The sequence below is a fragment of the Cebus imitator genome, unplaced genomic scaffold, assembly GCF_001604975.1.
Source record: "Cebus imitator isolate Cc_AM_T3 unplaced genomic scaffold, Cebus_imitator-1.0 Scaffold58, whole genome shotgun sequence".
In the NCBI taxonomy this organism is placed as follows: Eukaryota; Metazoa; Chordata; class Mammalia; order Primates; family Cebidae; genus Cebus; species Cebus imitator.
Window position 1 is genome coordinate 1,988,345 of NW_016107373.1, and position 17,676 is coordinate 2,006,020.

General features: G+C 51.8%; 1 protein-coding gene across 2 annotated transcripts; it reads right to left on the reverse strand.

Annotated features, from left to right (window-relative positions):
- Positions 1-742: 742 nt before the first annotated feature.
- On the reverse strand, positions 743-10,115 carry SLC35C1 (solute carrier family 35 member C1). 2 transcript variants are annotated; one of them, XM_017529373.2, is made up of 3 exons: positions 9,568-10,115; positions 7,709-8,235; positions 743-2,919 (listed from the first exon to the last, which is right to left on the reverse strand). In XM_017529373.2, exons 2-3 carry the CDS (start codon positions 8,202-8,204, stop codon positions 2,360-2,362), a joined length of 1,056 nt encoding a protein of 351 aa, XP_017384862.1. In that variant the 5' UTR covers positions 8,205-8,235; positions 9,568-10,115; the 3' UTR covers positions 743-2,359. The 2 variants fall into 2 exon arrangements, with proteins under 2 accessions (XP_017384862.1, XP_017384860.1); XM_017529371.2 differs by lacking the exon at positions 9,568-10,115 and having other exon boundaries at positions 7,709-8,767.
- Between the last annotated feature and the right edge of the window lie 7,561 nt (positions 10,116-17,676).

A 17,676-nucleotide genomic window follows, 5' to 3' on the forward strand; every position in this document is an offset into this window, starting at 1 on the left:
GACATATGGCAGGTGCTCAGAAAAGTGCTGGGTAGGCTGGGCGCAGTGGCTCATACCTGTAATCCTGGCACTTTGGGAGGCCGAGGTGGGTGTATCACCTGAGGTCAGGAGTTCGAGAGCAGCCTGGCCAACATGGTGAAACCCTGTCTCTACTAAAAATACTAAAAATTAGCTGGGTGCGGTGGGTGTGCCTGTGATCCAGCTACTTGGGAGCATGAGGCAAGATAATTGCTTGAACCCAGGAGACAGAGGTTGCAGTGAGCCGAGAGTATGTGCTGCGGGAATGCTGGGGTAGTTAAGTGCCCAGCTCTGAAGGCACAGACCCTTGAATCCTCCTCCTGCATCTTCCTTCCTGGGCCCCTCTCTAAGCCTCAAGGCCCTCATCCGTAAAAGAGGGGGGATCAGTGACGGCTCCCACCTCAGAGGCCATGGGGAGTTGTGAAGATGAACTTTACAAGGGTGGATGTACAACACTCAGCATAGCCTAAGGCCCCCAACAAGCACCCAGTAAACGGCAAGGACGACTAGTAGGAAACTAGAAGTCCGGTCACCTATCTCCCAGGAAGGAGCCTGGTATCCTGAGCGAGAACAGCCCCTAGAAAGGCTCCCTGCTGGCGGGTGGGCTTGGTGAGGGCTGGGATGAGCCCTCCTTCCTGACAGATCCCTGGCTCCCCTCCACCCCAGGGCCGTGTTCACAAACCCTCTCCAGCCCTGCTGCCTCTTCCCTCAGGCCACACACACAGGATCTCGGGGATTCTTTATTGAATCAAAAACTCAGGGCATCAGGCCCCAGCAGCTGCATTAGAATCCACCTGGGATTGTGAGGGGACGGGAGGGGGAGTGGGGAGAAGACCCACTCTCCCCAGCTTTTCACTACAGGGCCTAAAAGCATCAGAAGTCACCCCAAGAGAAAGGACGTACGAAATGCCCACCAGAAGGGCGGGGGAGTGAAAGCCACCCTGAGGGCAGGAGGGTGTGGTGAAGGGTGCTGGGGTCGCGACATTTATGTGTTCCCCCCGCCACCAACCGGCAAATTCACATGTTGGAATCCTCACCCACAAGGTGATAGTATTAGGTGGTGGAGCCTTTGGAGCTGATTGGGTCACAGGGGTGGAGCCCTCATCAATGGGATTAGTGTCCTTATAAAAGAGGCAGGAGGGAGCTCGCTTGTTTTTGCTTCCACCATGTGAGGATACAGCGAGAAGGCACCATCTATGGATCGGGAAACAGCCCTCAGTAGACTCTCAATTTGCTGGCCCCTTGATCTTGGACGTCCCAGCCCCCAGAGCCGTGAGCAATACGTTTCTGTTGTTCAGAAGCCCACCCGGCTTATGGCATTTTGTTATAGGAGCCCGCTGGACTACGAGTGGGGCCAGGCAGGCTCTGTCAGTGCGAATGTAAAGGTTAGCATCTTACCTTCACGAGGCAAGTGGCTCAGAACAAGGCTATAACACCTCCCCTGCAGAAATGTGGGGGTGCCAGGCACAGCTGGGGTGGAAGGCTCTTAATCCAGACCCTTGCTTCACCAGCCCCACTTGGGGAGGAAGGCTTTGGGGGAGGCAGAACTGGGAGAAGAGAGAAGTGGCCCCCTGGCTCTGCTTTCAGAAGGCTGTTACCTGAGCCAGCTGCTGGGAGACCAGAGGGGCAGGTGCCACTCAGGGCCAGAGGAGCCACGCAAGTAAATGTGGTGTCAGGGACCGGGGGAGGATGCTAAGTGACCCTGCTTAACCTCTAAGAGAAGCGTGGTTCCCTTGTGCTCAAAAGCTGGACACACAGGGTGCAGATGGGCACTTTCTCATGATCCACCTTGTTCCAGGCCACTGCCCAGCAGCCTTTGGGGATCTACTGGTCTCAGAGGGAACTTGCTCATTTCTTCCCTCCATCCAGCCCACACTTTCCTCCGAAGGAAGGCTGGTTTGTGGGCCCAGGGCGAGGCTGCCTGCCCACTGCAGATGGAAGGTTTCCCAACCCTGTCCAGGTGGCTGTGGTGGGGCCACCCCCCACATTGTGTACACTGCCCTTGCTGTCCCTTCAAGGTCGTTGCCCCTCCCCGTCCTCAGTGTGACGTGAGGTAGACAGGCCCTGGAGGTGGTGGGAAGAGGCCCCGCTCTCACCAGCGTGCTCCCTTGGGAAGGACAAAAGCTCAGAAATAGTAGAGGGAAGAGATGGGTTTGGCAACTTTCTGATATTACTTGTAAACACTGGTTCCCTCTCAACCACCGTATTCTGATTGGGTCTGTAAGTAGCACCCAGTCCACACCACAGCACGCCTCTGGGGTCTGGGAGACCGCCTTCACAGCTGTGCTGGCCCCGCCTGCGTACGGGCCTGGGGCTGGGCCATCCAGGGTGCCTGCGGAGCTCACACCCCCATGGCGCTCTTCTCGCCCTCTTTGGGGCTGGGCTCCTCCGGAGTCTTCTTCATCTCCCAGCCCCTGACCCAGGTGTAGGCGGAGGAGCCGCCCAGCACCATCATGTTGCTCGTCCACCAGAGGAAGCTCTTGGTGTCCTCGTAGTAGAGCACGGCCAGCACCGTCTGGGCACAGGCCTTGGCCGTGCCCGACACGTTGTGGGTCAGGGGACTGGTGAACTTGATCTGAAGTCCTGTCACATAGCCGATGGCGAAGCCAAACAGACCGCCCAGTGTCATCATCCCCCAGAAGTGGGCACTGCCCAGCTGGGCAAAGTCACGCAGGGCCTGAAGCTCCCCGAGCAGCAGGAGCAGGGGCAGGAAGAGGATGCAGGCGTTGGCGTTGTTGTAGAAGGTCAGGCGCCAGATGCTGCCGTCCACCGCTGGGAGCACCTTCTTGGTGTAGATGGCGTTCAGCGAGACGCAGAGGCTGGCCAGCACGCCGAAGAGAGTGCCCAGCCACGACAGGGTGCCCTCTGCCCCCTCCTGGTCCACACCAAGCCAGAAGCCCCCTGCAGTGGGGAGAGGAGGAGTAGGGGAAGGGCGGGAAAGAGGGAGAGGATGAGGAGGAAGAAGGACAGAGGATCTGACACTAAAGGTCACAGACTGAATCCTGCTGCCCTCCCCACGCTTCCCCAGGCCTCCCTCCAATAAACTCTGCACTGTAGGCAAAGCATTCTACAAGGACTCTGGGAGTGGCCCAGGGCAAGAAAACCTCCTCCAGGATACCTTCTAGCAGAGGACAAGGACATTAAAACAAATCGCTTCCCAGTTACTTCTTTAATTACAATTGTAAGAACTGTAATGAGTTCCATAAAGCAGTACAGGGTGCTGTGAGAACCCATAAGTGGGTGACTGTGCTGACCTGGGGCATCTGAAAGTAACATTTGAACGGAGTTCCAAAGGATGAGTGCCACTTAGTGACTTAAGGTGGCCCTGAGTAAATGATTTTCAGCGTCTAAGCTTGCATAGAATGGGAGCCTATGATGTCATCATGGGGAGCATTAAGTTAGAATCACTTGTGTCATTTGGGGCAATGATTCTGGGACTCTTGTGTCACCTCCTGCTCAAACAGCTTCTACGGCTCCCCACTTCTGCCATTGGGTCTATACTCCTTGGCATGCACCCTTGCCAGCCCTTCCTCTGTCCTGTGGTCGTCCCAGCCTCCCTGCTTCTAACTCTGGGCCTCAGTGTCTTTGCTCATGTCCTTTGCCAGAAACACCCTCCTCCTTTCTGGGAGATTCTACCCATCCGTCAAGGTCAAAGCTGGCCTCTCTAGGGGAATCCTTTCCTGATAGCTCCAGAACCTGGCCTCTTACTGCCTCACTTTCCTTCAAAGCCCCTAGCCTGCTCTGGGCTGCTAGGCCCCTAACTATGGTGACAGTCTGGTCTTTTCAGCCAGATCCCATGCTCCCAGAAGGCAGGGGCTGAATGATGCCCGTTATACTTCCTGCCACAGCATTCGGCAACACGGGGTAGTGGGGAAAGCTTTGGGGTCAGAGGGATTTGGCCTCCAATCATGCTCTGCAATTTAGAAGCTGAGTGGCCCGGGAGAAGTTACTTAACGTCTCTGAGCTCCAGTTTTCTTCATCTGTAAAGATCTGGGTCACCTTCCTAACCTCCACTCTAGCCAATCTACTCTCCGACTTGCAGCTGCAATGATCGTTCTAAAGTCCAGATCTGCCCAGGCCGTGCCTTGGCGTGAATTCTCTCTGTGGCTCTCCACTGCCTTCAGGAGAAATTCGACTTACTCACCACGGCTCTCTGGGCCTGCACCATGTGGAGGTTGCCTGACTAGGCAGCCTCGTGTCTGGTGAGTCTTGCTGTAGCCCAGCATGCACGTGCTCTTCCTTCTGTCCGTACTTCTTCCTCTAAACCCAGTTTCTAAACTTCCTCCAGAAGGCCTGCTTAGACTGCCCTGTCCCTGGGTCCCCTCCCACCCTCAAAGCTCCCGCAGCCCTTACCATACTAGTGTATCTGTCACCACCACGCCCTCCAGGAGTGTAGGAGCCGAAGTTACCTTTTCCAGTCTTGTATCCCCAAAGCCTGGCACAGTGCCTGGCATGTGTTTAGCCACTAGTTACTAGCTGTGGAATGAATGAATGAATGAATGAAAGTTGTTACGGAGGTGGCTGTATTAAAGGAGGCAGGATACCGCCTACATCATAGGCACTCAACATGCAGCACTCCTCTCTTTTTAATTTGTTTTTTGAGACAGAGTCTTTCTCTGTCACCCAGGCTGGAGTACAGTGGTGCGATCTTGGTTCACTACAGCCTCCACCTTCCGGGTTCAAGTGATTCTCGTGCCTCAGCCTCCTGAGCAGCTGGGATTACAGGTACGCACCACCATGCCTGGCTAATTTTTGTATTTTTAGTAGAGTCAGGGCTTCCCCATGTTGGCCAGGCTGGTCTCGAACTCCTGACTTCAGGTGATACGCCTGCCTCAGCCTCCCCAAGTCCTGAGATTATAGGCGTGAACCACCATGCCCAGCGCAACTACTGAGCCCAGCCCTTCTCTTTCTTGGCAGAACCTTTGCACAAGGGCTACCCACAGGCCTACTGGGGGGTGGAGTGAAGGGGGCAGAGGGCTGCACCACCCACTCATCTGCTTGGCTGGAGCACCCCCAGCCCTCCTGCTGGTTACCTTCTGAGTCTAGAAGCAAATGCAACCTCAATGTTCTAGATTCCAGAGTGACTCTCAGCCAGAGGGAACTTTCTTTTTTTTTTTTTTTTTTTTTTTTTTTTTTTTTTTTTTTTTTTTTTTTTTTTAGATGAGGTCTACCCTTATCACCCAGGCTGGAGTGCAATGGCACAATCTTGGCTCAATGTAACCTCTGTCTCCCGGGTTCAAGCAATTCTCCTGCCTCAGCCTCCTGAGTATTGAGGATTACAGGTACATGCCACCACGCCCAGCTAATTTTTTGTATTTTTAGTAGAGACAGGATTTCACCATGTTGGCTAGGCTGGTCTCGGACTCCTGACCTCAGGTGATCTATCTGCCTCATCCTCCCAGAGTGTTGGGATTACAGGCCTGAGCCACAGCGCCCAGCCCAGAAGCTTTGAAAGGTACTACGTGATGTGGGGAGGCTGCCTTCGGGAGAAATTCGACTCACTCACCACAGCTCTAGGGGAGGGGAGGCCTAGAATACTTGCCTGAGGCTCGTCTTCCCCCACAAGGAGAAAGAAAGAGGAAACACTGCCGATAGGGGACCAGGTCCTGAGCCAGCAGAGAGCTCCTACCTCCCTGGCCCCTGTCCCAGTCAGGCAGGCCAGTGAATGCAGCGTTCTCAGAAGCTACCTCACCATAAGCTACTTGGATTACTTCTGGGATTTGGGCCCAGTTACTCTAGTGACTTCACCTTCCTGCAAGCAAATTCTCCTACTGGGAGGCTCCACCCCCCCAGTCCATTCCTGGGAGGGTCAGCAGGAATGTAGTAGAGAGTCCTGGGGCATCTGAGGAGGACAGGGTGGAGGGGAGGTGCACCTGCTCCCCAGAGGTGGAAGTGGAAGCAGGCTGCCAGAGCTCTGGCAGGGAAGGGTCTTGGCTACTCTTTCCACTCTAACCATGACCTTCTCCCCTCTCTCCTCTTGGACCTAGACCCAGCAGCCCTAGATCCAGCAGTTGCTCAACAAGAAGAAACATTTTCTAGGACAGGTGGCCTGGGATGGGTCCCTTCCCCCACCAACTGATGCATCTGGCCTGGGACTCTGAGCCACCAGCAAAGAATATGATATGTAGGCCACATAATAAACTTTATGGCACCAGGGAAAACCTGTACAGGTTTGAATGAAGAATCCATTCCTAGATGACACAGCCCTGGGAAGACTCAGAGGGAATGGGATGCTGGAGGCTCTCTAACCCAGTATGGGGCCCAGTAAAATACGCAGTGCTGGCTATGTTCTATACCCTGTGCTGTCCAATACCATAGCCCTCAGCCACATGTGGCTGCTGAGCCCTTGCAATGTGGCTAGAGAATCAGGTTGTAACATCTGCAAACGAGGAAATGAATGTTTAACATTTTGCTGAGTTTTAATTAATTTAAATAAGTGGCCAATGGCTACTGTATTGAATGCTGAAGTTCTAACCTCCAAGAAGAGCAGAGTGGGGAGAAGGACAGACCTGGGAGTATGGCCAATCTGGGTTTGCATCCCAGCCTAGCTACTTGCTAGCTGTGTGGCCCTGGGCACGTAACATAACTTCTCTGAGCTTCTGTTTCCCTGTGTGTATGGAGGTGACCACTGGTAGTGATGCCACAGCCCAGGAGTCCTTTGGGAGAACAAAGGAGATGCTACATGTGAAATAATTAGCACAATTTCCCCATCAATAATAATTATTTTTTGGCTGGGCGCAGTGGCTCAAGCCTGTAATCCCAGCACTTTGGGAGGCCGAGGCGGGTGGATCACGAGGTCAAGAGATCGAGACCATCCTGGTCAACATGGTGAAACCCCGTCTCTACTAAAAAAACAAAAAAAAAGTAGCTGGGCATGGTGGCGCGTGCCTGTAATCCCAGCTACTAAGGAGGCTGAGGCAGGAGAATTGCCTGAACCCAGGAGGCGGAGGTTGCGGTGAGCCGAGATCGCGCCATTGTACTCCAGCCTGGGTAACAAGAGCGAAACTCCATCTCAAAAAAAAAAATAATAATAATAATTATTTTTTAAGGGTCAAGTCCGGGAAGACAGTGGAGGCGTCTCAAAGCGTATCGCTTGCTACTGTTCAGGTGCTATCCTGAGCTGGCAGAGAGTGCTGGTATGTTTATTAAAAGATGTATTGCCTTCTGCTGAGAGCACCAGATGGGAAATCAGGACACTTGAGCTCTTGAGAAACAACAGAGTACAGAGGTTGGGCGTGTGAAGTGTGAAGCCAGATTGCTTGAGTTCAGATCCCAGCTCTGCCACTTACTAGCTGGATGATCTCGGACAAATTACTTAACCTCTCTGTGTCTTGGTTTTTCCCTCTGTGAAACGTGAATTATAATCCCATCTTGTTACAAGGATTAGGTGAGTTAATATGGCTAAAATCTATGTGCATGGCACATTTTAATCACTCGACAAATGTCAGTTGCTTTTGCTGCTGTTGTTGCTGTTATTATTATTAGTGTTCTTGCCCTGGCTGGGCTCCTAACTTACTGGGTGACCTTTAGTAAGTGACTTGCTCTCTCTGTGCCCCGAGGCTCTTTCTCCTATGACTGCTGCACCAATGAAACTGGGACAGATGAAGTCCTAGGATGCCTAGAAGGGTTGTTGTTCAGGGTGTTAGTCCCCATGACCACTCTATCCCCCGCGGCCCCAGCTGCCACTCACCGATGATGATGCCGCAGGTGAGCAGGGCATAGAAGGAGGTGGTCTGCTTGAGGAGCAGGTAGGAGAGCAGCACGTTGAAGACGGTGGTGAGCGAGCGGCCCACATTGTAGAAGGCTACCCCGACGTACTTGAGGCAGAGGTTATTGAAGGTGATCATGCCGATGAAGACCACCGACAGGGGCAGGACGCTGCGGGCCACCCTAAGGTCCAGGCGCAGGCTGGGGAAGTCCACGGCACCAGGGCAGCAGGTGGCCAGTGCGCTGAGGCCCTTGCACAGCAGTGTGGTCACCAGGCACTGGTAGAAGGTGACGAAGATGGGGGTGTCCAGCTGCAGGGAGGGGCTGTCCAGCAAGTACTTATTAAGGAACACCATGGAGATGGAGGTGACCCAGTAGAGGGAAACCACCACCGCGATCTGCAAGGCCCGCAGCAAAAAGGGCTTCTCCCCGCTGGCCTCTGCCTCTGCAGAGGGGTCTGACGCCCCGGTCAGCGCCATGTGCAGGATCCTGGACCGCTTCAGAGGGGCCCTGTTCATGGTAGCAGAGGAGCTGGGTCACCCCGCGGCCAGAACTCTGATTCCCTGGAGTCCAGGGCAGTGAGCTCACTTGTGTTCTCTGCAAGCCGCAGCCCTCAATTGTCATATGGGGGCTGGCCTAGAGGCCTCCCCAGCGTCCTCATGGATAGAGAGCTTCTGCTCTGGGGTGAGCCCAGCTGTGCCGCCCCGCAACCTGCTCCCACCCCGAGGGGGCTCCTGAGACAAGACACAGGGCAAGGGGGAGGGATAGGCTAAGACGGTGAGGCCAGGACAGAGAAGACCTGTGAGGGGAGAGGAGGCTGGGGCCTAACAGGAAGGAGTCGCAGAGAGAAGGGAGGGGAGAGGAACGGCAGGACGGAGCAGGAAGAGGAACGCGGGGCGAAGGTGCAGGAAAAGGGCGCGGGGCCGAGGGTGAAGAGGTGCGGAGAGAGGGCGGCATGGGCTGCTGTGGAAGGGAGAGGGAGGTGTGCAGGGAGCAGCCGGAGGCCGGGCGCGGCTGGAGGGAGCGCTGGGAGGGGTCAGAGGGGCTGGGGGCTGGGGAGGGGTCAGAGGGGCTGGGGGCTGGGGACTGGGGAGGGGTCAGAGGGGCTGGGGGCTGCAGGACCCGGGAGGGGGCTGGGCCGGCGCCCACGCCGCGCCGCCTTCTCCCGCCCAGCCCGGGAGCCTCCGGACAGCCGAGGCCGCCTCCCCAAGAGGCGGGCCCAGGACTCACTTCCTGACACGCCCCCGGCCCCGCCTTAAAGGTCCCGCACGCCCCGCGCCGCCCTTAAAGCTACAGCCCCGGCGAGGCGGCGCTCGCCAGTTGCCATCCCGGTCCATGCTCTCCGCCGCCTGCTGCTGGCTGGGGGGAGACTTGGCTCCACCGAAGGTTTTTCTGGGTGCTAGAGCCTCGTCCCGCTTCCTGAGATGGGTCCATCACCCTCGCCCCCCCACCATCAGCTCCGTCTGCCCCGGAGCCTCCGTCCCGCAACTCGGCTCGGCTCTGGTCGGCCCGGCTCGGCTCGCAGGTCCACGTCCCGGAACCCTGACCCAGGACCGGGGCCGCGCTCCACAAGCCTGGACCCCGCCGCCTCCGGAGACACGCGTTGCAGCCCCGCGTCCCTCTGCCAGCCCGAGCTCACTCTTCCACAGCAATTTTGGGGTCCCTCCTTTCCCCCATTTTCACCGCCCCCAGGCCCCCTCCTGAGTCCGAGACCCCCGCAGCGCTCCCAGAGGCCGGAGGCCACGTCGCCGCTCTTGGACTTCAGTTGTCTTCCCTGTGCCCCTACCGAGACCTGGGCGGCCCGGATCCAAGCATCCAAAGGCTCAAGGCAGCATCTCTTACCCTTTCCAGAAAATACTGTTGCCTCGCCCGGCCCAGCCGTCAGCTCCGGCGCCCCGGCCTGCGTCCCTGGGCCGCGAAGGCGACCTGGCGCTCACCTCCTCCGGGGTGCACTGGGCGCCCGCCCCGCCACCCCGCGCTGCACCTGCAGCGCCGCACCCTGGGCCGCGCCCGCGGGGTCGACTTCCTGCTTTCCGCCCCGGGCCCGGGCGCCTTGCCAGCCTCGCCGGCCTGCTCAGGGCATAGGGCCCGGGGGTGCGGCGGAGAGGCGGCGATCACCCCGGTCGTGGGAGGAGGCCCCCTCCTCTTTCCAAGGCTACTCCTGTCCCTGGTAACCCCGCCCGTCCGGGACCCCCGCTTCAGTTACCGCAGCTGGCAGGTCCCGGGACCTGGCTGTATTCTTGGCCCGCCGCGCTCCCGGCTTGCATTTCCAGAAGTGCGTGCGGGGACCGCCCGTTTCTTGCAGCGGGCAGCGAGGGGAGTGTCCTTCGCCCCTTCCACGGCCGGGGCCTAGGAAGTCTAGCCCCGGGTCCGCCACTCACCAGGAGGACCGACTTCTCTGGTTCGCACTCTAGCACCTGCTTTGGGCAGGCTACCTCCTCCGGTGGCCTGAGTTCTTTTCATGGTAAAACTAAGGGGCTGGGCTTGACCTGTGGGTCCCAGCTTTCTTGCCCAGAACTCTAGGTGGTATGGTCGAACCTCGTGTTTGTAATATTGCAAGCACCATTTAATTAGTGCCATTTAATTAATGCGTAAGATGATGTCATGTCTGGGGTTTGTTTTAAAATACCAATTTTATTTTTATTTTTAATTTTTATGTATTTATTCTTTTTGAGACGGAGTCTCACTCTGTCGCCCAGGCTGGAGTACAGTGATGCGATCTCACCTCACTGCAACCTCCGCCTCCCTGGTTCAAGCGATACTCCTGCCTCAGCCTCCAGAAGAACTGGAATTATAGGCGTCCACCACCATGCCCGGTTAATTTTTGTGTTTTTAGTAGAGACGGGGTTTCGCTGTGTTGGCCAGGGTGTTCTCCAACTGCTGACCTCAGGTGATCCGCCGGCCTCGGCTTCCTAAAACATTGGGATTACAAGCATGAGTCACTACGCCCGACCTTAGAAAGATTTTTTAAAAAGGTCGATAGATTAAACAAGATAAGCCACGTTGATAGTTGAAGCTGGGCGTAGACACACGAGGATCCGTTATAAGAGTTTCCTTACTTTTTTTAGTCCTTGATGGTTTTTTAAAAATTTAAAAAAATAAAAAAAAGTTTCTCTCCGGGTACTGGCGCTCCCCATTCCTCCTCAAGGGTTGAACTCCACTTCCTAGTTATGGGGCTGTTCTCCACCTGGAGGACACCATCTGGTTACCTTGTCACTTTTGGAACCGAAATATCCTTGTGGGGAAGGAAAGGCTTAAAAGGGATTGAGCTGAATCCCACCTGGAGCGTCTGCCTCTGGGATTTTCCTTTGAAGGTGTGGGTTTTGGTTTATTAAGAGTGATGTGTACCTGTTCCAGTCCCTCCTCTCATGCCCGAGAGTTCACCATGACAAATAAATTAATGACAGAGAGGACAAACTTGTCTCTGAGAGGTCCTGGTGACCTGGAAGGGCCTTCTCCTTGGCACATTAGCAGGAATTAATTTGACTGATGACTACTGCGACCTTGAGCTGGAGGGAGCTATATACATTATATATAGGCTCAGGAGCAGTCAGTGCTGCGTGTGTGTGGGGCAGTCTGGGCTCTCTATGGAGGCCAAAGTACACCCCTGTCTCCAGTCTCTCATCTTATATCATAACTGAAATCCTGTCGTTAGTGTCACTCCCTTGGATTAAGGTTGTTAACAGGCCAGTACAGCAAGTTTCCCGGATTCTAATGCGTTTTATCCCTTACAAGGGAAAGGAGTGGTGGGATATTTCTTAGGGGGTCTGAGGACCCCAGGAATTGTGTACCTTGCATAAACAGTTTGCTTTTGAATTTCTTTAAGAAATATCAGTTGTTTAAACCATCCACAAAGGGTGAAGTTTTAGATCTTGCCAAGAGTGATTACTCAGGGTGTTAATTTGGTGTGATGAGGAGCATAAGATCATCAACGTGGCAGCTGAAGGGTTGTAATAGTGCCTTTATGGGTGTGGCCTCATTTTCTTGCCTTGGCTGGGAGCCACTAATAATGTAAGCAGGAAATTGTTTCTACCAGTCACAGTGAACAGAACTAACTTCCCAGGTACAGGGGTCAGTAGATCTGTACCTATATGGCTTGAGAACTTCCGGGAACACACAGACATTGACTGTCTCACCCTCTGAGTTCAACAAGGACTCATGAACCTACCCTATGTGATAGACACTCCTAGTTGTCTACAAAAATTCACTCCCCCATTCATCCAAAATAATTGGATTGTAGCTAGTCTCATGGTTGCCCCATCAAAGACTACATTTCCCAGCCTTCCTTCTAAGTAGCTGAACCATGTGACTTGGTGGATGGTGGAGGGAGGTGTCTTGGTGAGTTCAGCGTGCTATAACAAAAATACCATAGGTTGGATGACTTAAACAGCAAGTATGTATTTCTCACAGTCTGGAGGTTGGGAGGTCCAAGATCAAGGCCCAGGTAGATCTGGTGTCTGGTGAGGAGCTATTTCCTGTTTGCAGAAGGCTGCTTTGTCCTTATATCTTCACCTGGCAGATAGATGGGGGTGGAGTGGGGGTAGGATTCATGTCTTTTCTTATAGGAGCACTAATCCCACCGTGTGGGCTCCAGTCTCATAACGTAATTACCTTTCAAAGACCCATCCCCAAATACCATCACGTTGAGGCCTAAGGGTTCATTTGAGTGTATGAATTTTGGAGGGATACCTTCAGTCTGTAGCAACAGGTGAGATATGCTACTTTCTAGGTCAGGGTCTTAAAAAAACTTTAGGAGTGTGTTCCTGCATGCTTTTTCTTCCTCTTCCCATAAACTAGAAACCAAATAAATCTAAAACCCAGTCTTGACCATGAGGACAAGGACAGTGTCTTAGGGGTTGTGGAGGAATGTGATGGAAAGTGCCAAGGTCTCTGATTCTGTGGAGCAGAGCCACCTGCCAGTGTGGACTGCAGGAAATCAACTTAGGTTCCTGAATACCTACACAGTTCTAAAGGGGTCTCTTTGCTACAGCAGCAAGGCCTTTATCCACATGCCTACTGGAATGTAATTTCCTCCTCACACACATATTTTCTAGGCACAATTCAGAAGCTATGAAATTGTTTAGTCTAATCTCTCTGTTCTTGTCTCTCTCTTTTGCTTTCTCTCTTGCAGTTTCCCATCCATCCATCCATTCATCCATCCATCAATCATCCATCCATCCATTCATCAATCATCCATCCATCCATCCACCATCCATCCATCCATCCATCCATCATCTATCCATCCACCATCCATCCATCTATCCGTCCATCCATCTATCAATCATCCATCCATCCATCCATCCATTCATCAATCATCCATCCATCCATCCATCCATCATCCATCCATCCACCATCCATCCATCCATCCATCATCTATCCATCCACCATCCATCAATCATCCATCCATCCATCCATCCATCCACCATCCATCCATCCATCCATCCATTCATCCATCATCTATCCATCCACCATCCATCCATCTATCCATCCATCCATCAATCATCCATCCTTCCATCCATCCTTCCATCCATCCATCCATCCATCCATCCATCCATCCATCTGTCCATCCTGTCCTTATCCAGGATCTAGCACAATGCCTGCCACAGTAGGTGCCTAGTACCTCTTTGTGGAATGAATGGAAGTCAGATAGTGGGTAGGAATGCCTGGAAATCGGGGCCAATTTAAGAACTTTTAACCCTAATCCCTGAAAAGTTTGTAAGGCTTCTCATTCATCCCACATATAATTCAAAATAAAAATTAATATGTAACTACAAAATACATGTAAGCAGAGCAAAAATCTTTTTTTTCCTCATTATTACTGGAATGCTCTTTTAAAAACAGTAAGTTATTTCCAGAAAAAAAAGTATGTCTTCCTTTGCTAGTACTTGTGGCAGATATTACCAATCATCTATTTCAGGAGTTGGCAACATTTTCTGTAAAAGGCCAGAGAGTAAATGTTTTAGACTCTGTGGGCCATATAGTATCTGTTGAAGCTACTCAACACTGCTATTAAAGTATTGTAATGGGTGCAGCTGCATTTCAATAACACTTTGTTTAGAAAAAGGAGGGATGGAGAGAAGTTGGTTAATGGGTACAAAAATACAGTTAGATAGAAGGACTAAGTTTTAGTATTAAATAGTACAGTAGAGGAATTATACTTAACAAGAATTTATTGTATATTTCAAAATAGCTAGAAGAGAAGAATTGTAATGCTCCTAACACAAAAGATAGGTAATGTTCGAGGTAATGGCTATCCCAATTACTCTGATTTAATCATTACACATTATATATACATGTATCAAAATATCACGTGTAACTGAAAGGACAATTATGATATATCAATAATTTAAAAAATAAGTAGTGGGCCAGATTTGGTTCACTGGTTGTATTGCTATTTGTTTTTTGCTATTTGTATTGTTATTTGTAAACCTCTGGTTTACTCCATATTAAGTTATTCTTCTTGGCCGAGCATGGTGGCTCATGCCTATAATCCCAGCACTTTGGGAGGCTGAGGTGGGCAGATCACTTGAGGGCAGGAGTTTGAAACCAGCCTGGCAGACATGGTGAAACCCCATCTCTGTTAAAAAAACAAAAATTAGCTCAGCGTGGTGGCGCGTGCCTCTAGTCCCAGCTGCTTGGGAGGCTGAGATAGGAAAACTGCTTGAGCCTGGGAGGTGGAGGTTGTAGTGAGCTGAGATTGTGCCACTGCACTCCAGCCTGGGCGACAGAGTGAGACTGTGTCAAAACAAACAATTCTTCCTTTTTACTAACTTACCCATGTTTTGTTTGTAAGTCAACTTGTCAACATGTTTCACCTCAAACTGGTTACTTGCAGCTAGAGGTAACCATGTGACATAATTTTGGCCAGTGAGTAGTAAGCTGAGGATTTCTGGGAGTTTTTTTTTTTTCCATAGGTAGAGAATTTTTTCCTTTTTTCCCCCCCTTATTTGTTCTGCCTATAATGCAGAACCAATGTCTGGAGAGGCAGCAGTCATCTTGTGGCCATGAGGCAAAAGCTGTAAAGAGGAAAACCCAGGATGGCAGAATAGAAGCTTGGAGCTGTCCTGAGTCCTTTAGAACTTGACTACGCCACCCTCCCAGCTCTGGGCTGCCTAAGCCTTATTGTAGGAGATGAATAATCCCTATCAGTTTAAACCTCTCTAGGGTAGTATGCTGTTTTTGGCTGTCAAGGAAAGTCCTAATGCAAACAGTGCTCTGTCGGGCAATTCAGTGTTGCTAGAACTCATGTTGAAGGTTCCAGAAAGGCTTGGGACTGGGTGGTTTCCAGCAATGCAGAGGATTCAGTTGTCAGAGAGTGAACCCATATTGATGAGCTGAAGGTGGGGTGGGGAATTCCAAAGGCCCGACAAGGATTGGGAATGGGAGAGTCGGAATGAGGACAAACAATTCCTAAAGCAGGAGATCTGTGGCCAGAAACGAGAGGAGGGGATTCTTCAGCCAAGAACAGGAAAGAGGCAGGGGACTGGCATAGAGCTGGCTCCCCTTTCGCAATGACACTTATGAGGTACCACCTTGCATGCCTGGTCTGGCTTCTGGGCAGTGTCTGACTTTGGATGGTGCCGGCCTTTTTGGATCTGTTGAGATGTACAGTAGTGATAGGGTTTGGCTCTGTGTCCCCACCCAAATCCTATGCTGAATTGTAATCCCCAGTGTTAGAGCTGGGGCCTGGTGGGAGGTGATTGGATCACGGGGATGGTTTCTGATGATTTAGCATCATCCCCCAGTGCTGTCTCATGACAGAGTTCTCCTGAGATCTGCTTGTTTAAAAGTGTGTAGCACCTCCCGCTTTGCTCCCTTCCTCCCTCTCCAGCCATGTAAGACATGACTCGTTCTTCGCCTTCTGCCATGATTGTAAGTTTCCTCCTGTACAGCCTGCAGAACTGTGAGTCAGCTAAACCTCTTTTTAAAATAAATTACGCAGTCTCAGGTAGTTCTTTGTAGCAGTGTGAGAATGGACTAATCCAAGTAGTAAAAAGCATCACTTCGCAAAACTCCTGAAATGCGTATCTGACTAAGCTCTGAGCAGGAGCGATGTTTCCCCCATCCTAATCCGTTGGGAGTAATGGTGTCTGTCCCTCTTGGCAGAGGGTATGTTACCAACAGCTAATATTTACTGGACATTGGCTTCACGCCAGGTGTTTCATATACATGTCAGTCCTCACAACAATGCTGTGAGGTAGAGCCTACCATCATATCCTTATTTTGCAGAGGAGGGAATTGAGACACAGAGATGTTAATTCTTTGGTTCAAGGCCACCCAGTGTGGAGGTAAGAGCTGGATTTGAACTCAGTCTAGTTTTACTTCTGAGTAGAAGTTTGTCCTGTTGCATGAGCTCACCTCACTCCCAAAGAGTTTTCCAGTTGGTCTTCTAGGTCCTTGGGCCTATGAAGTGACCCTGGCCTTGCTGCTCTCCACCCTGCTGTTGAAGGGCAGATATGTGCCTAGGGTTGGATAGCCCCAGTCCCAGGGTTCTCTCCACACTGGCACTTGAGAACCCTCTGGCTGATCCATTATCTGGTCTTTTTATGTAGCTTTTTCACCCATTAGTCTTATTGCCCAGCTAAGCCGTAAGCCGTTGGTAGGAGGGAGAATGTCTAGGGATAATCGTTGCTAATAGTTTTTGGGCACTTGCTGTGTGCCCTGCCCTGGCCTCAACACTGTGTGGATTAACTCCTCTAATCCCCATGATACCTCTGTGAATTGGGCATCCTTATTCCATTTTACAGAAGAGGAAACTGAGGTCTGGAGAGGTAAAGTCAACTTGCCTAAGGTCATAGGGACTGATAAGTGGCGGAGCTAGGATTTGAACCCTAGGCCAACTGATTTACTCGCTTAACTATTAATGCTATTCTACCTCTCCTTGTGTATATTGCAGTTTGTGGTTTACAGAGCATTTTCACCCACATTAAAAACGGCTCTCAAAACTTCAGAGCTTCTAAATACCTTAGAGATTGTCTACTCCCCCTCATGTTACACAGAATGAAATAGGTCGTGAGAGGAATGAGTTGCTCAGGGTCACACAGTTTATAGAAGGGCGAGACAGGACTGGAACCATACTCTCCTAACTGCTCATAGATAGCCCTGCCAGACCCCAGGCTCCTTCCCTGCACTGGGAGCTGTCCAAGCACTGGGGCTGTGTCATAGGCATCCTTGGTCCTCTGGCCCCTAGCACAATGCATGGCACACAGTAGGTGCTCATTAAGTGTGCACTGAATGGATGTGAGCCCATGGCTCATGTTATTACTAGACATACCACTCCATTCCAGTACATCTTTGGTATGTCACATGGCATGGGGCACGATGGCCAGCACATAGTAGGTGTACTGGGTTGAGTAGTATGCCCTCAAATTCATACGCTGAACCCCAGAATATATAACCTCACTTGGAAATAGGATTATTGCATGGGTATTGAGTTAAAATGGGTTCATACTGGATTAAGGTGGGCCCTCAGTCCTATGACTTGTGTCCTTATAAGGAGAGGGAGAGTTGGTGACGCAGAGACACAGAGGGGGCACAGATGGCTGGAAGACCCTGTGAAGACGGAGGCAGAAGGTAGAAATAGAGTTGGTGCAGCACCAAGTCAAGAAACTCCAAGGACTGTTGGCAAGCTCCCGAAACTTGGAGAGAGGCACAGAAGAGATTCCTCCAGGGGAGTGAATGCAACTGACTCCTGCTGATTTTTGCCTTCTGGCCTCCTGAACTGTGAGAAAATACATTTTTGTTGTTTTCAGCTACAAGTCTATGGTAATTTATTACAGCAGCTCTAGGAAACTAATGTAGTAGGTTTGTGAAGAACCAAACCAGAAACTGTTGCTTCACTAATAAATCCCAGGGGGATGACAAAAGCAACAGCCCTTGGCCAGGTGCGGTGGCTCATGCCTGCAGTCCCAGCACTTTGGGGATCTGAGTGGATGGATCACCTGAAGTTAG